This window comes from Amyelois transitella, chromosome 7 (genome assembly GCF_032362555.1).
Source record: "Amyelois transitella isolate CPQ chromosome 7, ilAmyTran1.1, whole genome shotgun sequence".
NCBI lineage: Eukaryota > Metazoa > Arthropoda > Insecta > Lepidoptera > Pyralidae > Amyelois > Amyelois transitella.
Genome location: NC_083510.1, coordinates 6,913,653 through 6,930,392, shown reverse-complemented (window position 1 = coordinate 6,930,392; position 16,740 = coordinate 6,913,653). Strand labels below are relative to the sequence as shown.

At 38.5% G+C, this 16,740-nt stretch overlaps 2 protein-coding genes across 7 annotated transcripts in view; one reads left to right on the top strand and one right to left on the bottom strand.

Moving 5' to 3' along the window:
- The first annotated feature begins 362 nt into the window (after positions 1-362).
- Positions 363-14,277, top strand: LOC106132263 (importin-13). Of its 2 annotated transcripts, none has more exons than XM_013331633.2 (18): positions 363-728; positions 1,020-1,187; positions 1,992-2,108; positions 2,643-2,755; positions 3,945-4,124; positions 4,339-4,525; positions 4,759-4,846; positions 5,200-5,348; positions 5,627-5,797; positions 6,130-6,361; positions 6,640-6,821; positions 7,195-7,341; positions 7,692-7,844; positions 8,086-8,223; positions 8,558-8,765; positions 9,095-9,232; positions 9,813-9,993; positions 10,932-14,277. In XM_013331633.2, the coding sequence occupies exons 1-18, from the start codon at positions 576-578 to the stop codon at positions 11,050-11,052; spliced, it is 2,826 nt and encodes a 941-aa protein (XP_013187087.2). In that variant the 5' UTR covers positions 363-575; the 3' UTR covers positions 11,053-14,277. The 2 variants fall into 2 exon arrangements, with proteins under 2 accessions (XP_013187087.2, XP_013187080.2); XM_013331626.2 differs by having other exon boundaries at positions 1,002-1,187.
- LOC106133809 (uncharacterized) overlaps positions 14,273-16,740 on the bottom strand; it is a 17,400-nt gene continuing 14,932 nt past the window's right edge. For all 5 annotated transcript variants that reach the window (XM_060944908.1, XM_060944910.1, XM_060944907.1 and 2 more), the window contains one exon: positions 14,273-16,556. In XM_060944908.1, the coding sequence (XP_060800891.1) occupies positions 16,454-16,556 (103 nt within the window). In that variant the 3' untranslated portion in view covers positions 14,273-16,453. The remainder of the gene's footprint in view (positions 16,557-16,740) is intronic.

The window sequence follows — 16,740 nt, the reverse complement described above, 5'->3', positions numbered from 1 at the left end:
ATTTAATTTGGCGTGAATAACGTGCAACAAGGAGAAAATATATCATTATTCTGCAGTGCCTTCTCTATTAAGAACAACAAAAGGTGGCGTTTAAGACCCGGAATTGTCATTTCATACCTACGTAAGTTCTTACTACCAACGCCCAAGAGCGCCAGATGGCCTGTTTTATTTATCTCGTCCGGCTCTTTTTTGTTTCGAGTACCTACTTAGTTCTGTAGATAAGTAACACTATCTACGTCCATGGTCCTACATTATATAATCGTGTTGGCAATACTGCTTGCTCTGACTTTGTTTGACATTGTGAATTTTGACATTTTTGACATGAGAAGAAATACCTATGTTTGCAAAGCACAGTATACCTATTGCAGTATACATAAATAGTAGTAGGTATCTCTATTTAGTTTGTGATTGCTCTTGGTAATTTAGTTTCGTGGACGCAATATTTTCCTTTAATTTTATGCCTAGAGATAGTTCTAAAATTACGAGAGTAATTACCAATTTACGCATTCAGGCATTTGATTGTAGTGCATTAACTATGTTCAAAGTAGTCCTATAAAAAGAAACTACCTGCTGTAATGGATTACTCGGCTCAAAACTTAGAATATGCCGTAGCTGTATTCTATAATGGAGAGCAGGCTGAAAGAGCTAAAGCTCACGCTTGGCTTACGTCTGCCCAAAGAGCACCTGAAGCCTGGAAGTTTGTTTGGGAATTACTTCAACCTACAAAGGTATAATATCATTTTATAACCACAGATATATAAGGCTCATGTCATAATATACCTTTAATTTATGGGACAAGCATATCAGTCAAACTTTCTTTAGAATAAACTAGGAATGTAAACCTTTCAGTTAAACAGTTCTGATAATATTATGTTTTGTAATTTAAATTTTATAATAATAAGGGTTTAACAATATTTTGCTTTGTCTTACTATTTTCCTGTGAGTGTGTTGCTTTTTGTTTTATACTAATCATATTCAACATATTAACAAAGGACAAAAAGAGTGAGTATTTATTTCAGGGCACAGAGGTCCAATTCTATGCTGCAACTACTCTGCACACCAAAATATTACGTTGTTGGAGTGAATTACCACAGGAAAGTTATGATGAGTTAAAAGAAAAAATACTGCAATCAATATTTACATATTCCAATGGCCCAAAGATAGTTACTAATAGACTTTGCATCAGTGTAAGTAATAAATTATTTTTTTATTAATGGTCCACTTCCACTTTTGACCCAATTGAATCCTAAGCACTCTGGGGACCAGAGTATACCTAGAGGTCCTAGATTGGGCGAGTCAGGTTTTTACAACCTTTGCAAGTAAACTTAACCTGTATTATATTAGTTATAACACATTTTTACCAGGCACCCATTCAACCACCAATGCTTGTTTTTTCATTGTAGCTATTTCTAAATTAATCTCTTCGTTTTTAGCTTAAATTGATCTATTGAATGCTACTTTCAAAATTTAATCACAACAGTGAGCATCAACTTTTTTGTATTGCTCCTCATAGTTAAAAATAAAATAATTTTACTTTAAAATATCCATATTATTTAATATTTTATGATTGCCAGCAATATAATTAAATGAAACAACAAGGAATAGGCTTACAAATTTGGGATTTTTCTTTTTGGTGATGGATCAGCTAGTTTTCATTTATATGGGATTCTTCATTCATATCACTAAATAATATTTGAATCTAAATTTTATTATTAAGCCAAACAACTGACTATAACCTTTCAGTCTTTGTGAAACTGTTGGCTTTCCACCCTGCAAGGGATATAGACGTGATTATATGTATCTACTATGTATATGACAAAGGTTTTTTTGCTGAAAAACCAAAAATTGGCTATTTCAAAATTGTTATGTGTAAGAAAAAGTGTATACAAAAGCTAAACAAATGGAAGGATGTAGTCTCTGCCTATCCCATCGGGATAGAGGCATGATTTTATGTATGTGTTAACAAGGAACAAAACAAATATTTTTTACAGCTTGCTGCATTTATACTGCAACAAGGAACAGTTGATCTTGCCACTATATTAAGGCCGCTTTCATCAGCGGAGAATACGGCCCTACTACTTGAAGTTCTCACAGTAATACCTGAGGAAGTGAGTAGATACTGTAGAATTTTTTTTTGATTAGTTTTATACTACTTTTCTATTTTCTAGATTTTGTTTGGAAGTTTGGATAGAGGGTTTTTTGAGGAAGGTACATATTATATGAAGCCGACAGTCACTTATTAGAGATACATACCATCAAAAAAATGGATCTTTCTAATTTAATGCTCTGTTACAATAAGCAGAGTTTTATATTTAAGGATAGTGTGCATTATTGCAATAAGTTTGATTTAAATAAACAGACTAATTAGTTTGTCTTTCACACTTTGGAGTGAGACTGTGGGCCTATAGAAATAGGTATTTTTAATTTATACATATAATCCAATTTTAGACAGTAGTCACTTCGTGTAATTATAACCTGACTAAGAACAACTCTAATCCATACTACTAATCCACTGATGTTGTCACATCTGGTGTTAATAAATTAATGTGTATGGGCTATGATTGTGTAACTTTTATTCTTACAGTATAATAGCTTGACAATAGTATTATGTTGAAATAATTTTGTGAAATTTTTTGTTTCAGTATAACAGCATGACAATGGGATCAGCACTTCGGGCTAAAAATAGAACAGCTCTACAGCAGGCCTGCCCTATGGTTCTAGATGACATGTTGCGGTATTTGCAAACTGCATATCAGTACGTTTTTTGTTATCTTTTAAGTATAATCAATTCTACACTAACACTAAAATATAGTAACAAATCATAGTATAGGTAACTTAATCAAGTTTGTTTTGATCAGATTTTTATATACTTTCACAGAAGTCTTGAACTTACATCGAGGCTTACTCAATCTGTGTAATCTGCCCCGTATATATTTATTTATTTTAATTTTATGTAGATGGTTTAAAGGAATAAGTATTTTGTACTAATAATATACTAATGTTATTTTGTACTAATGCAAGATAGAAGGAGTTAAATTAGTCTTATTAAAATTTTGAATTTAAATTAGGACCGAACATTCGCTTAATAAGGCTGGATTAATAATATAATTTACAATTTACTGTACTATGAAATTATCATTACAATCAATAATTATTAAATCAACCTCTATAAAACTTTAATAATTATTACATACATACATACATACATATGGTCACGCCTATATCCCTTGCGGGGTAGACAGAGCCAACAGTCTTAAAAAGACTGCTAGGCCACATTCAGCTGTTTAGCTTAATGTAAGAATTGAGATTCAAATAGTGACAGGTTGCTAGCCTGTCCCCTAAAAGAAGAATCCCAAGTTTAAGCATATCCCTTAGTCGCCTTTTACTAAATCCATGGGAAAGAGATGGAGTGGTCCTATTCTATTTTTATTTTGTAATGGTGCCACACGGCACTTAGAGGTGATACCTCATCACTTTTAAAAATCTACATTATGTGACTCAAAAATGAAACCTAGTGCTTATTGGGTAGAACAATCGAACCAGCATCTTGACACCTAAAAATCGACATAATTAACCATAAATCATTAATTAAGACTAGATCAATCTTATCCATAATTTTGCCGCCGATGGCCCCCCAGAAGAAGCAGTGCAGGCGTGGCTTAATACCACGACGTGTGCCAGCTACTGACATTTCATGAGTAAACCACATTATGTAACCCAAAATTCTGTACACTAGGAAAACCAGAATTTAAAAGGTGGTATGAACTATGGGGTTGAACAATCGAATTATCATCTTGTCTTCTTAAAACCACATATAACGATAGGTCAGTAACATGAGTTATTCGTTATTGGATCAATCGTTATGTTCGGTAATCTATCTTAGATTCTTGGATTCGACAAATAAGCTATAGAAATATAAATAATAATCAAGAAAAAATTAACAGGGATTTTGGTTCCGACGGCCCTCCAGAAGAAGCGGTGCAGGCGTGGCTTAGTGCCGCCACATGTGCCGGCAACTGGCTGACTTTGGGCGGCGAGGACTCGCCTGAGTCGGGAGGCGGAGCGCTGCCCGACCTCCTTCCATTGTGCCGGGCCTTGCTGATGGTCGTCAAAGTATTATACATGTAAGTTACAAGGTTACCCCGTTCACGTGAGCATACCTGCTTTCGCTTTATGTCTTCAGCATTACAATTCTTCTTGACTCTCTACAAATTCTTTTCATTGTCCCTATGATCGACGGCATTTTGGCCATAAGCTGCACGCCTGTCGTCTCAAAACGCGGTGCGTCTAATGTTTTCCGATCCTTAGCTGCTTAGACTTGATCAGAGTTGTTTGCAGGAGCAACGAGGCTGTGAGCGACAGCGCGCTAGACGCTTGTGAAGCCAGCCTATCTGCGGTGCGGGCCGCAGCGGCCAGCCAGCAGGCGGATCGTCACCCCGCCGCCGCGCTGCAGTTGCTGGCCGAGCTGGTGGCGCTCGGCTGCCCGCTCGTGACCAGAGACAACGTGGCCAACTCTATTAACGAGGTGGGTACAGCACTCTCACCTACACGATGCCAGCCAGCAGGCGGATCGTCAGCCCGCCGCCGCGCTGCAGCCGCGAAATATTTGATTTGTTTCCAGTTGGTTTCATTGGTTGGGATTGGAATAGGTAAGTACCTATATGGAAATAGCGATAAACTGTCAATATTTTTTTTTCTAGAACTTCTACCAGCCCCATAGTATTATTAAATAATTTCACACACATTTTTTTCTTCCAGGAATTATTGTCCGCATTTATAACGTGTTGTGTTGCTCTTGGGGAATGCCACGCACAAAGCATAGTGATGGCTGCGGAAAGTGCAGAAGGTAATTTGAATGTATCTCATATTCATTTACAAAAGTTACACATGACCTTCGAGCTTTCTAGGCTTTGTCTACCCCGTGACGTATGATGATAACGTGATGATTTTTATTTGGCTATTTATTAAAAGTTAAAATTTCAGTCTCTCAAAGTGATTGTTTCTCACAAAAGTTCGCCTTCACCCTCTAACACTTCAATATGTATAGTATTCTCGAAGTAAATTTATTTTTGAAATATTTTTATAAAATTTTAATTAATATTGAATATGAAAATTTTTTTTTGTAATATTAGGTTAATTTATATTTAATCCCTGCTCCTCTCAGTTTTATAAATCATGTTATTTAAATTCAATTTTAAGGTGGCAAAGCCCCCGATAACGTGAGGCAAGGCGCCGAGGCGGCCCGCCAACTGATTGAGATACTATTGGCTGCCCAGGGCGCCCCCGGACATTACCCGATACACGAAACACGCTCCAATCTCGTCTTTGGATTCTGGTACACGCTACAAGTGGGTATTCCTTGAAAATATGGGTTTTTAGATGATACATAAAGTTCGTCTGTTCGTCTTCTCAAATTTCGTATGACTTAAGGCTATTTGCTCATTTTGTAGTGTAGATATACCTATTCAATTAAAAATGATTAGAGATAGTCTTTCGAATTTATATGTTATATATAAATTCGAAAGACTATTTCTAATCGCCAATAATTCCAATTTTTTAAGTATTTAAAATAATTCTATTTTAATTGTTGTGTTTTTCTTTTATTAAACTGAAAATTTTATTTCAGGATCAAGTGCTATATACCGCTAAGTCTGAAAAGCCACACCCGATGTGGCGGCAGGTGTTCTCGCGTCTACTTACCACGCTGGTCAGCAAGTCTGAGATGCTCGGAGACTCCATGTCCTGGGACGATCAGGAACTGCTTAGGTGTTACCGGCAGGACATAGCTGATACCGTGGTATGTCTACCTCTGTTCCTAGTAAAAGAGTATTTTCTTGTTGCAAGGACTGATTACACTTCGGCAAACAGACCCTTTTTGCGTGTGCGTGTATTTGAAGTAAGGTGGAACGGAGATTTATGCTGACAGCTTGTACAATACACTTTACAAATTAAAGCAAACTGTAGTTTGACATCGATTTAACACATTCAGTTACTGTGCAGGTCTACTCAAGGTGACCGCGGTAAAATCTGAACGCGCATGTTCCCAAATATATTTTTAATATTTTTAGTTGGGTACGGAAACTGTTCGACCATCGACACTATAAACTTCGTATTTCTTATGTTCTGCAGATGTACTGCTACGGCATCCTAGGCGAGGATTGTTGGTCTGTGGTGGAGTGTGATTGGTCGGCGGCGCAGTCTGATTCCCGTCGCGAGGCGGCGCTGCACGCGGTGCTGGCGCTGGCGGACGCGCAGAGCACGCGCCCGCCGCCCGCGCTGCTCTCACTGCTGCGGGCCGCCGTGCACGTGGCCCGCACCGCGCCCGCCTCGCCGATGCTAGCGACGGCACTGGACTGTCTCGGTGAGTAGCTGTTGGTTGGCATAGGTCGTCTCTGGTTGGTCCGCAGCTTGTGGTCTTGACTGACTTAGTGAGATTGCGTGAAGATATTGAGCTCTGTGTAGACTGGTCTAATCTATCGACATAAATTTACAAACTACGAGTATCATAGTTAAGCACGAATACTTTTTTTTAAGTTTCATGCTTTAACTCTCAATGCAACTTATATAATCATTTTGATTTGAACATTTGAAAACAAATTTGTGGTTAGAATGAAAAGTAAAACCCAAGGATATTTCCAGGCGGTTACGGCGCCCTACTGAGCTCGCTGGGCGGCGGGTCGCTGGCGGCGGAGTGCGTGTCGGCGGCGGGCGCGGCGCTGGCCCGCAGCCCGGCCGCGGCCGCGCACGCGCTGCGCAAGCTGTGCGCCGACTGCAGCGGGCCCGCCGCCGCGCTCGCGGAGGACATCGTGCACTGCGCGCGGGTATTGCCATCTCTTTCTTTCTCCTAGCGAGTAACTCTTAATGTGTCAGCCGGCCGCTGCACGTGTTTTATTTAAAGTTTCGGACCCGCCATTAAAGTTTTTAGCGTTCGGTACCTGATTCTCGAAAGTACGTCAAACACGTTCACGAAAGAACGTTCCAAAATTTGTCAAGAGCTGCTTAAGGCACCATGCCACCAAATTTTTTATTTGTTGTTAAAAGATAAAGTTGTTATAGTCCGTTGCTTTTATGAAAAATTGACGTTAGATGCTTTTTTATGTACGTGATTTTGTACCAATGCGCAAGTAGATGAAATGTGTTTTCTTGTTGTAATGTTCAAAGCCTTGAATTATAATTTTTTTTGTACGGTAACAGAGCAGCGCCAGTCGATCGGGGGACGCTTGGACGCGGCGACAACTGGCCGCTGCCGCGGGTTCGGCGCTGGTGGCGGCCGCGCTGCCCGCCGCCGCGCGCCTGCTGCAGCCGCTAGCCGTGCAGCTGCGGGACGAGCTCGCGCTACAGGTTACTGCACGGAAATTATTCGTTATCACCAAGACTAAGAATCGAGGTTATATACCTTAGCAACTCGGACTGCTCTCCAGAAATGAGGACGTATTTTGGATATAGATGTATCCAGAACAACTCTATAGAGACTACAAAAAACGTTTGGCTTACTGATTGAAATTTCGAGTGACATGTAGGTCGCTAGTTGATAACTCAATATGAAATTACTTATTCTTCTTTGTCACATGCGAAATAGTTTTTATTATCGCAGATAACACATTGTAGTTTTTTCTCATCTTTACTGTAAATCATAGTGAAAACACTATGATTTACAGTAAAGATATATTTAATATTTTTTCTGATTACAGGCCCAGAACCCCATGCAGGCCGCGAACGGAGCGGCGGAGTGCGCGGGCGCACTGCTGAGCGCGCTGGCGGAGTCCCCGGCGCTGGCCGCGCTGCTGCTGCGCACGCTGCACCCCGCGCTGCCCGCCTTCGCCGCGCAGCCGCAGCTGGCCGAGGTACGGCTGCTGCACCAGCTAGCTGGCGGCGCTGCTTTCAGCTTCAAATATGTGTTGGGATCCCCAATAAGATTGCAAGGCTGCTAGTCAGGGGTCGTTTGGTAAGAACGAGTCACAGGTGAAGACGGGCTCTTTTCCAGAGAAGTGAGGGCTCAACCAAAGATCATTCAAAGTAATTTTATCATGTTTTGTTTTGCATTGTTTTTCCAGGCAGGTATTGATTCACGTAAAATATTTTCAGCCGCTGTTCCACATCGTGAAGCAGGCGCTGTCGTCGCTGATGGGCGACTGCCTGCCGTTCGCGCCGGAATTAGCGCAGCTTACAGTCATCGCACTCAACGCTAACGTGTGTGCCGCCGGGCTCGATTCTGTCAAATTGGTAAATGTATTTACTATTTGGGTAGTTTGAAATTTGGTTAAAATTTACTAATTGGTGCCAGTTTTTGTTCATCAAGGCGTAATAATAAATCACTAACAGTTATGGACTGCATGTTGGATTTATTATGGGAAAGCAATATGCACTATCGTCGCATTACTTATACTATGTACTATTTTTGAACATTTCTGAACAATAAAAATAAACACGACTAACATATTTAACGGATTTGGATTAATTTTAGTACTCGGCTAAAATATAAGTGGAATGACATAAACTTAGTATATTTTTTATCCAGAAATGAGCAGTTTGTGTATAAAGTGGTGTTATCCCATAGATGGTGATAATGGTGGGCAGCGAGTGGGCGGGCTGCCCGGAGCTGCTGCGCGCGGCGTGCGCGCTGGCGGCGGCGCGCGTGGCGCCCGACGTGGGCGCCGCGCCCGACGTGGCCGACGCCCTGTTCGCGCTGCTGCTCACCGTCACCAGGAAGAAGCCGCACTTCGTGGACTGTGTCGCGGAGCTGCTGCCGGACCTGGTGGACTTGGGTCAGATTGCCGATTGGCGCGCTGCTATTACTATTTGTAATAAATAAACATTAGACTGTATCCACGGAAAACATATGACTTACGATGGCTTAATTTCTCTTTGTGACGGCGTCTGTGGCGCAGCGGTAATGCACTTGTCTGTGACACCCGAGGTCCCGGGTTCGAATCCCGGTCAGGGCTTGATGAGAAACGAACTTTCTCTGATTGGCCTGGGTCTTGAATGTTTGTCTGCATAAGTATTTATTATAAAATATTAAGAAGCTAGTACTCGTATCTCGTCACACAAGTGTCAACTAGCGTCGAGGCTGAGTCAACATGTGCATTTGCAGGCTGCAACTGCGTGCGCACGTGGGAGGCGCAGGCGGCGCGGGCGGCGTGCAGCTGGCTGGCGGCGCTGGCGGCGCAGAGCCCCGCCGCGCTGCAGCCGCGCGCCGACCAGCTCACCGCCGCCGCGCTGCGCTGCATAGGTGACGCCACCAGGGACCGTCCGCGACTTCCTCCGCGTCAACTAAATCCAACGGGATAAAAAGCCTATATGTCATTCTGGGTCTTCAGCTACCTATGTACCAAATTTCATCGGATTCAGTTCAATAGTTTTTGCGTGAAAGAGTAACAAACATCCATACTGACATCCTGACATACAAACTTTCGCAATCATAATATTAGTAGGATTCACTCACATTAGATAGAACGGCAAAAACAATGGGTGCCTTCTCTTTACAAATATAGCTGCGGGAGTTCGCTCATTGTAGAATGATGTTGGAACGTGCATTTGCTACACTGCAACACCGCCCGACTGATGGTAACAATGGTAACGGCTAGCTGTGGCATGCAGCAACACTAATTGCTGTCCGTGTGACTGGTGATATTTATTTATGTACATCAAGGGGGAAAAATACAACTAAAACTTACACTAAGGAGAAACTTTGTCTAAAGAAATTTACTTGTAAATATGTAGCAACATATTTACAAGTAAATTTCTTCCAGTAGGACAGGAAAATGTATAGTTAACAATAGTAAAGCTTATTATATGTGTAATGTTTACAGGTGGTCTGACACCTCGTAGCCAGATGGAGCCGCTGACGGAGCTGCTGCTGGCGCTGAACTGCGCGGCGTGGCGCGGCGCCGGGCTGGCGGGCTGGCTGCGGGCCGCGCTGGCGCAGCCCGGCTTCCCCACGCACCACGCCACCGACGAACACAAGCACAAGTTCATCGCTAGCGTGCTCAAGTGAGATGCTACTACTACAACACTACGCTCTTATATCAAAGCTTTAGTGGAATAACCTACGGCGACGAGTACTTACGCTTCCTTATAAATATGATGCCAATTCATCCCTACTTTCTTCAAATCATTCCCTATATACAACTTCCGCCGTGCAGTGGTTCCCGCAATTTAATAAATTAAGACCCCATCTATTTTACATGGATGTCGTAAATGGCGTCTAATTGAGAAGGCACGTTCATTTATGTGCGCCATTTACATACAGTACCTGGTGAACCGAAACGTAAAAAAACACATATCAAAAACCACCAAAAAATACAGTAAAACAAAAAAAATCTATTCGTTGCCAGGGATGCCGAACACGAACACTCCGACTTGAAAACCGATTGCTTTGACCATTGTGCCATCAGTAAAGCGGTCGCGACGCCCAAATTACCTGTCTCAACCGACCATCTTTTATGAGAAAATTATTTTTGATTTTTGAAATTTCCTGGTTGTGACCAAGCTAGATCGATTTTTTTACCCCCGTGTACAATAACAACAAAATCGTTAGTAGTTTTCGAGAACGCAATTATATATATTTAATAAAATAAATATTGCTCTACTATTAAATATCGTCGTATAGGATACATTGCGGATTCAGACGCGACTAGCGTCGTGTAAAAATCTGACTTACCTAATCAGAAATCATAGTCAAAAAGGCTCCTCGTTAACCGGGATAAACGTCAGGATAAGAAGTTACAACTACACTATTGCTGAACTTCGGGGCCGAACTCGGCTTCCCTTCACACTTCTATAGTACAAAAAATGGCGATATGCTCAATAAACATACCAACAAACTTAGCTAGCGAACATTGGCCTGTTTTTTTGGACGTGGCAACGTAGGTACTAACGTTCCTAAATACTAAATATCAAAAACTTACAACAGTTAAAAAAATTCACAGAGAAAAGAGCAGCAAGCGAAGGCTACTGGCGTCAGTGCAAGAGTTCTCATTGGCGTGTCGGGGACTCATCGGCACGGAGTACGCGCGACAGACGATGGCGTCGCGGCAACTAGTTGCTTAATATGTGGCGACAGCTCTACGGCACCCGCTGTTAGCCAATGACAGCGAGGTATGCAAGTCCAGCGGCAAATAACAGCGAGCATGCTAAATCGCACAAACAAAGTTTCCACGGATATCCGACGGAAGAGCCATTCGAGTCAGTCGAGTCCGAAAAATCGTTCTCGATACAAATTATTGTAAATATTTCATGTGTATACTTAGCCAGCTTGTGTCAATATTAAGTAGATACCATTCTACATGACTTTATTTTTTCTATTTATGTGATTTTATATGTTGAATTGTTCTTCATATATACTTCCGAGTTTATGTCCGTAAAGTATCGTAATAAGCCACTTCTGTTTAGTCTTCTTTCAGTAAGTTTGATCTATATCAAATCATCTCCTCAATCGGAATATTTTACTTAAGTGTTACCTGGAAAACGATAAACTATGTATTTGATTTTGTTTTGATTTTGAACATGTTTAGTTAAAACTACTGAAAATCGTATGAAATTCCAAAGTGTGAAAATTGTTAGTCAATTTGTATTCATTATTATCAAATTGTATCAAAATCATAAAGTAACCAGTGTATAAAAATAACTGCAGCAAAGAAACAAAGTAACTTTGGTTTTTAGAACACATTTTATTTGGCACTTCATTTATGACGTTCTGCATAATAAAATAAAAACCAGAGACATACACATACATAAAATAATATACATAAAATCACGCCTCTTTCCCGGAGGGGTAGGCAGAGACTACCTCTTTCCACTTGCCACGATCTCTGCATATTTTCCTTTGCTTCATCCACATTCATAACTCTCTTCATGCAAGCTCGGCGGTTTCGGGTACTTTTGACGTGACCCTTTACCAGGACGTCCTTAATTTGATCAAGATATGTTCGTCTAGGTCTTCCCACTCCGACCTTTCCCTCCACACTCTCTATGTATATCTGCTTAGTCAACTTGTTTTCATTCATCCTCTCCACATGACCGAACCACCTCAACATACCCTTTTCTATTCCTGTAACTACATCTTCTTTCACATCACAACATTCCCTTATCCGGTCACTCAATTTCACACCCAATATACTCCTTAACGCTCTCATTTCCACTGCATTTATTCTTCCTTTCTTTCGTGCTTCTTTTGCCATACCCAACTTTCACTCCCGTACATTAATGTCGCGACCAACACGCCCCTCTGCACAGCCAGTCGAGCCTTTTTGGATAGTTTCTGACTGCTCATAAAGGCATACACATACTTAGAATAATTCTGCTTAATACAATAGGGATGTGGACTATTTTTGGGAAAGTGTTTAAAACCATGCATAAGTACCAAATATAACCCAAACTATTTATAATTATTTTTTTATTTGAAGTTATACCTTTAAAAACATTTTTTTTTAAATTCCATTTAAAATTTCGCGCTAAAACGCGGATACCTGTCAAACGGCCGCTGTGACGTCACGCGTTATAAAATATTGTCGAAGTTGTATGTAATGAATAGTTGTGTGATAATAATATGAATTCAAAATTTTATAAATATTGTGCGGTGCCGCAGTGTAAAAGTACAACTATTAAAGCACCTGAAAAACTGTTTATGTATTACGTGGAACGTGATTCCACGTACAAAAACGATGCTGAAAAATTGGCTTCAATTAGCCCGTCGGGATCCGGCACTTGTATCTACACAAAGTAAAATGTATTTCTGTGAGGATCATTTTGATGTAAGTTTGATAATATTTGTTACATTTACTTGTATTAAAATAATTTAACTCTTCAAGTTTTCAAAGACGAAAACTCGAATTTTTAGGTTAGAAATAAAGTAAACAATGTTTCGTAGTTGCATTATAGTTGCCAATGATATGGAGAATTATCCAGAATATCATTTGATGGGCACAGTATCCCAGATCAAACTGAGAGCAGGTTGTGTGCCAAGAAAGTTTGCATGTCAACCCGATAGAAAAGACGAACCGAAAACATAACAACTCGACTATTAGCAGTTAAAAGACAAAGATTGGAATCAATAGCGGAATGTGAAAGAGAAAAAGAACAGACTCATTCTACACAAAGTATTTCCGTGGCTAAGATAATCGGACGGTTATCACGGTAATAATATGATCCAAATATCAACAAACACCATAGTATTTGACAGCGAAAATTCTTGTATTGCAACGCGTGACATCACGCATTTTGATTGGTATTCATTGTCACGTGACTTGAGGGTGAAATATTTAATTACATTTTATTAAATGAAAAAATAATCCCTTGTTTATTGAGGAAAATATTGTGTTTTTTATTATTTTTACTATAGAAACTACCTTTTCGTGGTAAAATTTTATACTTATTTGAGTACAGTCCACATCCCTATTGTGTATATAGGATCCACTGATATAGAATTATTCAGTATCTTTCTTTCGATTTCTTCGTAATCTCTTTAATTTGTTAGGAAAAAATAAGAACTATTTCGTCTCTTATGTACATTTTTGTGGCAGGATTTTTTATTAGTTGTACTTACAATTAGAATTATATAGATATTTATTGATTTAGAGAAATCTATTTGCCCTAGCATCTTTAAATGAGGAACCAGTTAAAATGTGCAGTATCAGAATTCTCTTTTTTAAATTACTGCACGTGTCCTACAAATCTAATAAACTTATTGCTAAATGGAAGAAATGGAGCATCCATTCCAAGTGTTACTTGACTTCTACTAGAAAAAAAAAACCGACATATATTTTTTTTAATTTTGTAAAATGTGTGGCTACTGGGTAAAATATTGCCTACCTTTGACATTTTTAAATATCATAGAGTTACGACGTTACTACCTAAAACATTTCGAAAAAGGAAATTTTGTACTTTGTTAATTTTTCCCTTAAATTATAATAAACTAAATCAAGAACCGATCCAAAAGGTTTTTATAAATAAATTCATTGAAATACAATAAGTGGCTCTTCGCTGCATGCAAATACTTTCTTTGAATAATGAAATAATAAATGAGGTTCTTCAATTCATCTTGGTTTATGTATTAAAGTTTACTGATGACTTATTCGATGAAATTGATGCCTTGATATTTAGTAAGGTGCTATAGAGGTTGCAGATCATTGTAAAATTCGAAAAAAACATAAGGCACTGTTAGTTTAGTGACAATAAAAGTGTATTAGAAATGTATGATCAAAATGTACATTATCATTGTATATAGCATTAAGATAACTTGGTTATTTAACTAAATAATAAAAAAAAACAATGACATTTATCTCGTTTTATTAATTCAATTTATACTTTTCATGCATGATTTTGTTTGTTTGACACTATTCTAATGAAACAAATTATATTCAAGAAAAGTGATTTATGTATATATAATTTAAGAATTGGGAGTTAAATCTGAGACAAAGCCTGGTACATCATCTCTATAAAATTTGTACTAACGCGATTTTATTTTCACGATTGATAATCGAAGAAAGAGTATGCCATTTACATTTTGTCAGTCTTATCTTGACAAGGCTCAGTGAATGGAGCAACTTTGACTTTAAAAAGGACAGGCTCTTTCTATTGGTAGATGTAAGCATATCATTAATTGAATACCAAAACAAATTACTTTTCTTGATTATAAACAACAATAATACAGAAACATGATCTCCTGTTCATAAAAACCAAACCATAGTGGGTCAACTTTTCTGGAGGTGACTTAACGTGATTATTAACATTCGTACAACTTGGAGACAAACGTCAGTAGAACCATTCAAAGATATTAGACAACTCTAATAACGTTTGATTTGTGTAAAAAGTCCGAAATCGTCATGTTATCCTTGTGTTTAATGGAAACGGTTGATAAGTAGGTATTCCTGATAGAATCTTACCACGCAGTCAGTAACTTGTACGAGCTTTATACAATTTGATGTATAAACAAGAAACTATTATCAACATAAACAGTTTTATACCTATACACTGGAAGGCATGTGTGATTCTTATTATTAACAAATAACTAGAAATAATTTAATACTCTACGAATACACTGTCTTTTGTCAATTTACAAATAAAAACAATACATTACCTGAAAGAGACTAGATGTTTTAAAAATGCATTATAATTATATCCAGATTAATTTTAAAGTTAATTTTGTAAGATAATTATACCTTGTCCCACCATTAATTTTAAATCTGACAGACCACTTAGTGTTGGACTGTAAAGCGATTAAAATCGATTCAATATTTGAAACTGATAACGTGGTAATAACTTTTGTCAAGCACCAACAATGTGTTACGTAACGTTCTACGTAACTGATCACAAATTATTACAATTATTAAAAATCTAACACATTTTAGACATAAAAGCACTTAATAACTAACAATGTTGGTAGAAAAATGTGATTATACAATCTTCAAAACATTTTTTAACGACATATTTAAAAGTTCATTTTCATAAAATGTTAAACATTTACATGGCAGCTTTCAAAATATACGGATTGGTCTAGGTATAAATGAATAAGGTGACAGTCAGCGCCACCGAAAATTATTTCTTTCGAGGAAATACCGTCATTACATAATGATAACGACGTACTGTATAAGATCAAGCACAACAATTAAATTTTTTCTGTAATGGAAACTAAATCGTTACATAAACGCTAAGAGGACTATGAGAATTTTCTATTGTTTTTGATAAGTTTATTGGGAAAAGTTGATCTTATTTAATACGGACCTAATACAGGCGGTAGTTACAACTATGACTTCAGTCATACATCACACATCAAGAGATCAATTAACGTGACTATTTTAAACAGCTATTGATGGCTACCAAGGTATTTCTTACTCTAATCATTAGCGATTATTGTAAGTTAATTGTATGGAATTTTACTGAGCGCCCCTGTCGCAGAAAGTTTATGATTTCCATACAAGTTTTATCGATGGTTTCTAGCAACTACAATCAGATTCGCCGTACTGTTCTCTGCACAAGGATCATTCACGACTTTAAACCTTAAAATTAACTTAGTAATAATAAACTTAAAATATCTAGACATTCCAATGCTTAGGACTGTCCCTTGAAAATGTAGAGATGTGCCGCAGGCAAGTGTAATATAATAATATGCATCTATAATTCGGAAAATAAATCCGTTTGAACTATCTTTCAGTCTCACAAACAATGATTGTTACCTATCATTAAATACCATTTACTTTAAGATTCGATATATTCGACCTGCAGGCTAAAATTTATTTACATGATACCAATTCTAACAGGTATCTGGTATTTTGATAGATTTGACAATTAATTGTTTGAAGTCACCACCACACATACGAAATATCTGTATATTGCTGGCTTAACGAAAAACAAAAAAAATTAACAAAGGATTTTCAGTGAGCAATGGCACAATAGCAAACGCATAAATGTGTTTCCCTGTTTTCCGCATTTTGCCCGTTTTCATTATGTGCAATTAAGTCTCTTGAGATTCTTTGTTTTCCTCGTCGTCTTCTGTTTTTGCTATCTCTACGTTGAAGTCCAAATATTTATCAGGATCGCAATGCCGGTTTTTACACCTAGGAAAATACAAGAATTAACCGTGTGGTTCCCGGCACCAATACAAAAAAGAATAGGACCACTCCATCTCTTTTCCATGGATGTCGTAAAAGGCGACTAAAGTATAGGCTTACCAACTTGGGATTCTTTTTAAGGCGATGGGTTAGCAACCTGTCACTATTTGAATCTCAATTCTATCATTAA

Excerpts from the sequence above, each read along its gene's own strand:
- LOC106132263 (XM_013331626.2), top strand. The coding sequence starts at position 576 with ATGGATTACTCGGCTCAAAACTTAGAATATGCCGTAGCTGTATTCTAT. Across the intron at positions 5,798-6,129 it reads AGGACATAGCTGATACCGTG|ATGTACTGCTACGGCATCCT; the intron begins GTATGTCTACCT and ends TATGTTCTGCAG. Across the intron at positions 8,766-9,094 it reads GCCGGACCTGGTGGACTTGG|GCTGCAACTGCGTGCGCACG; the intron begins GTCAGATTGCCG and ends GTGCATTTGCAG.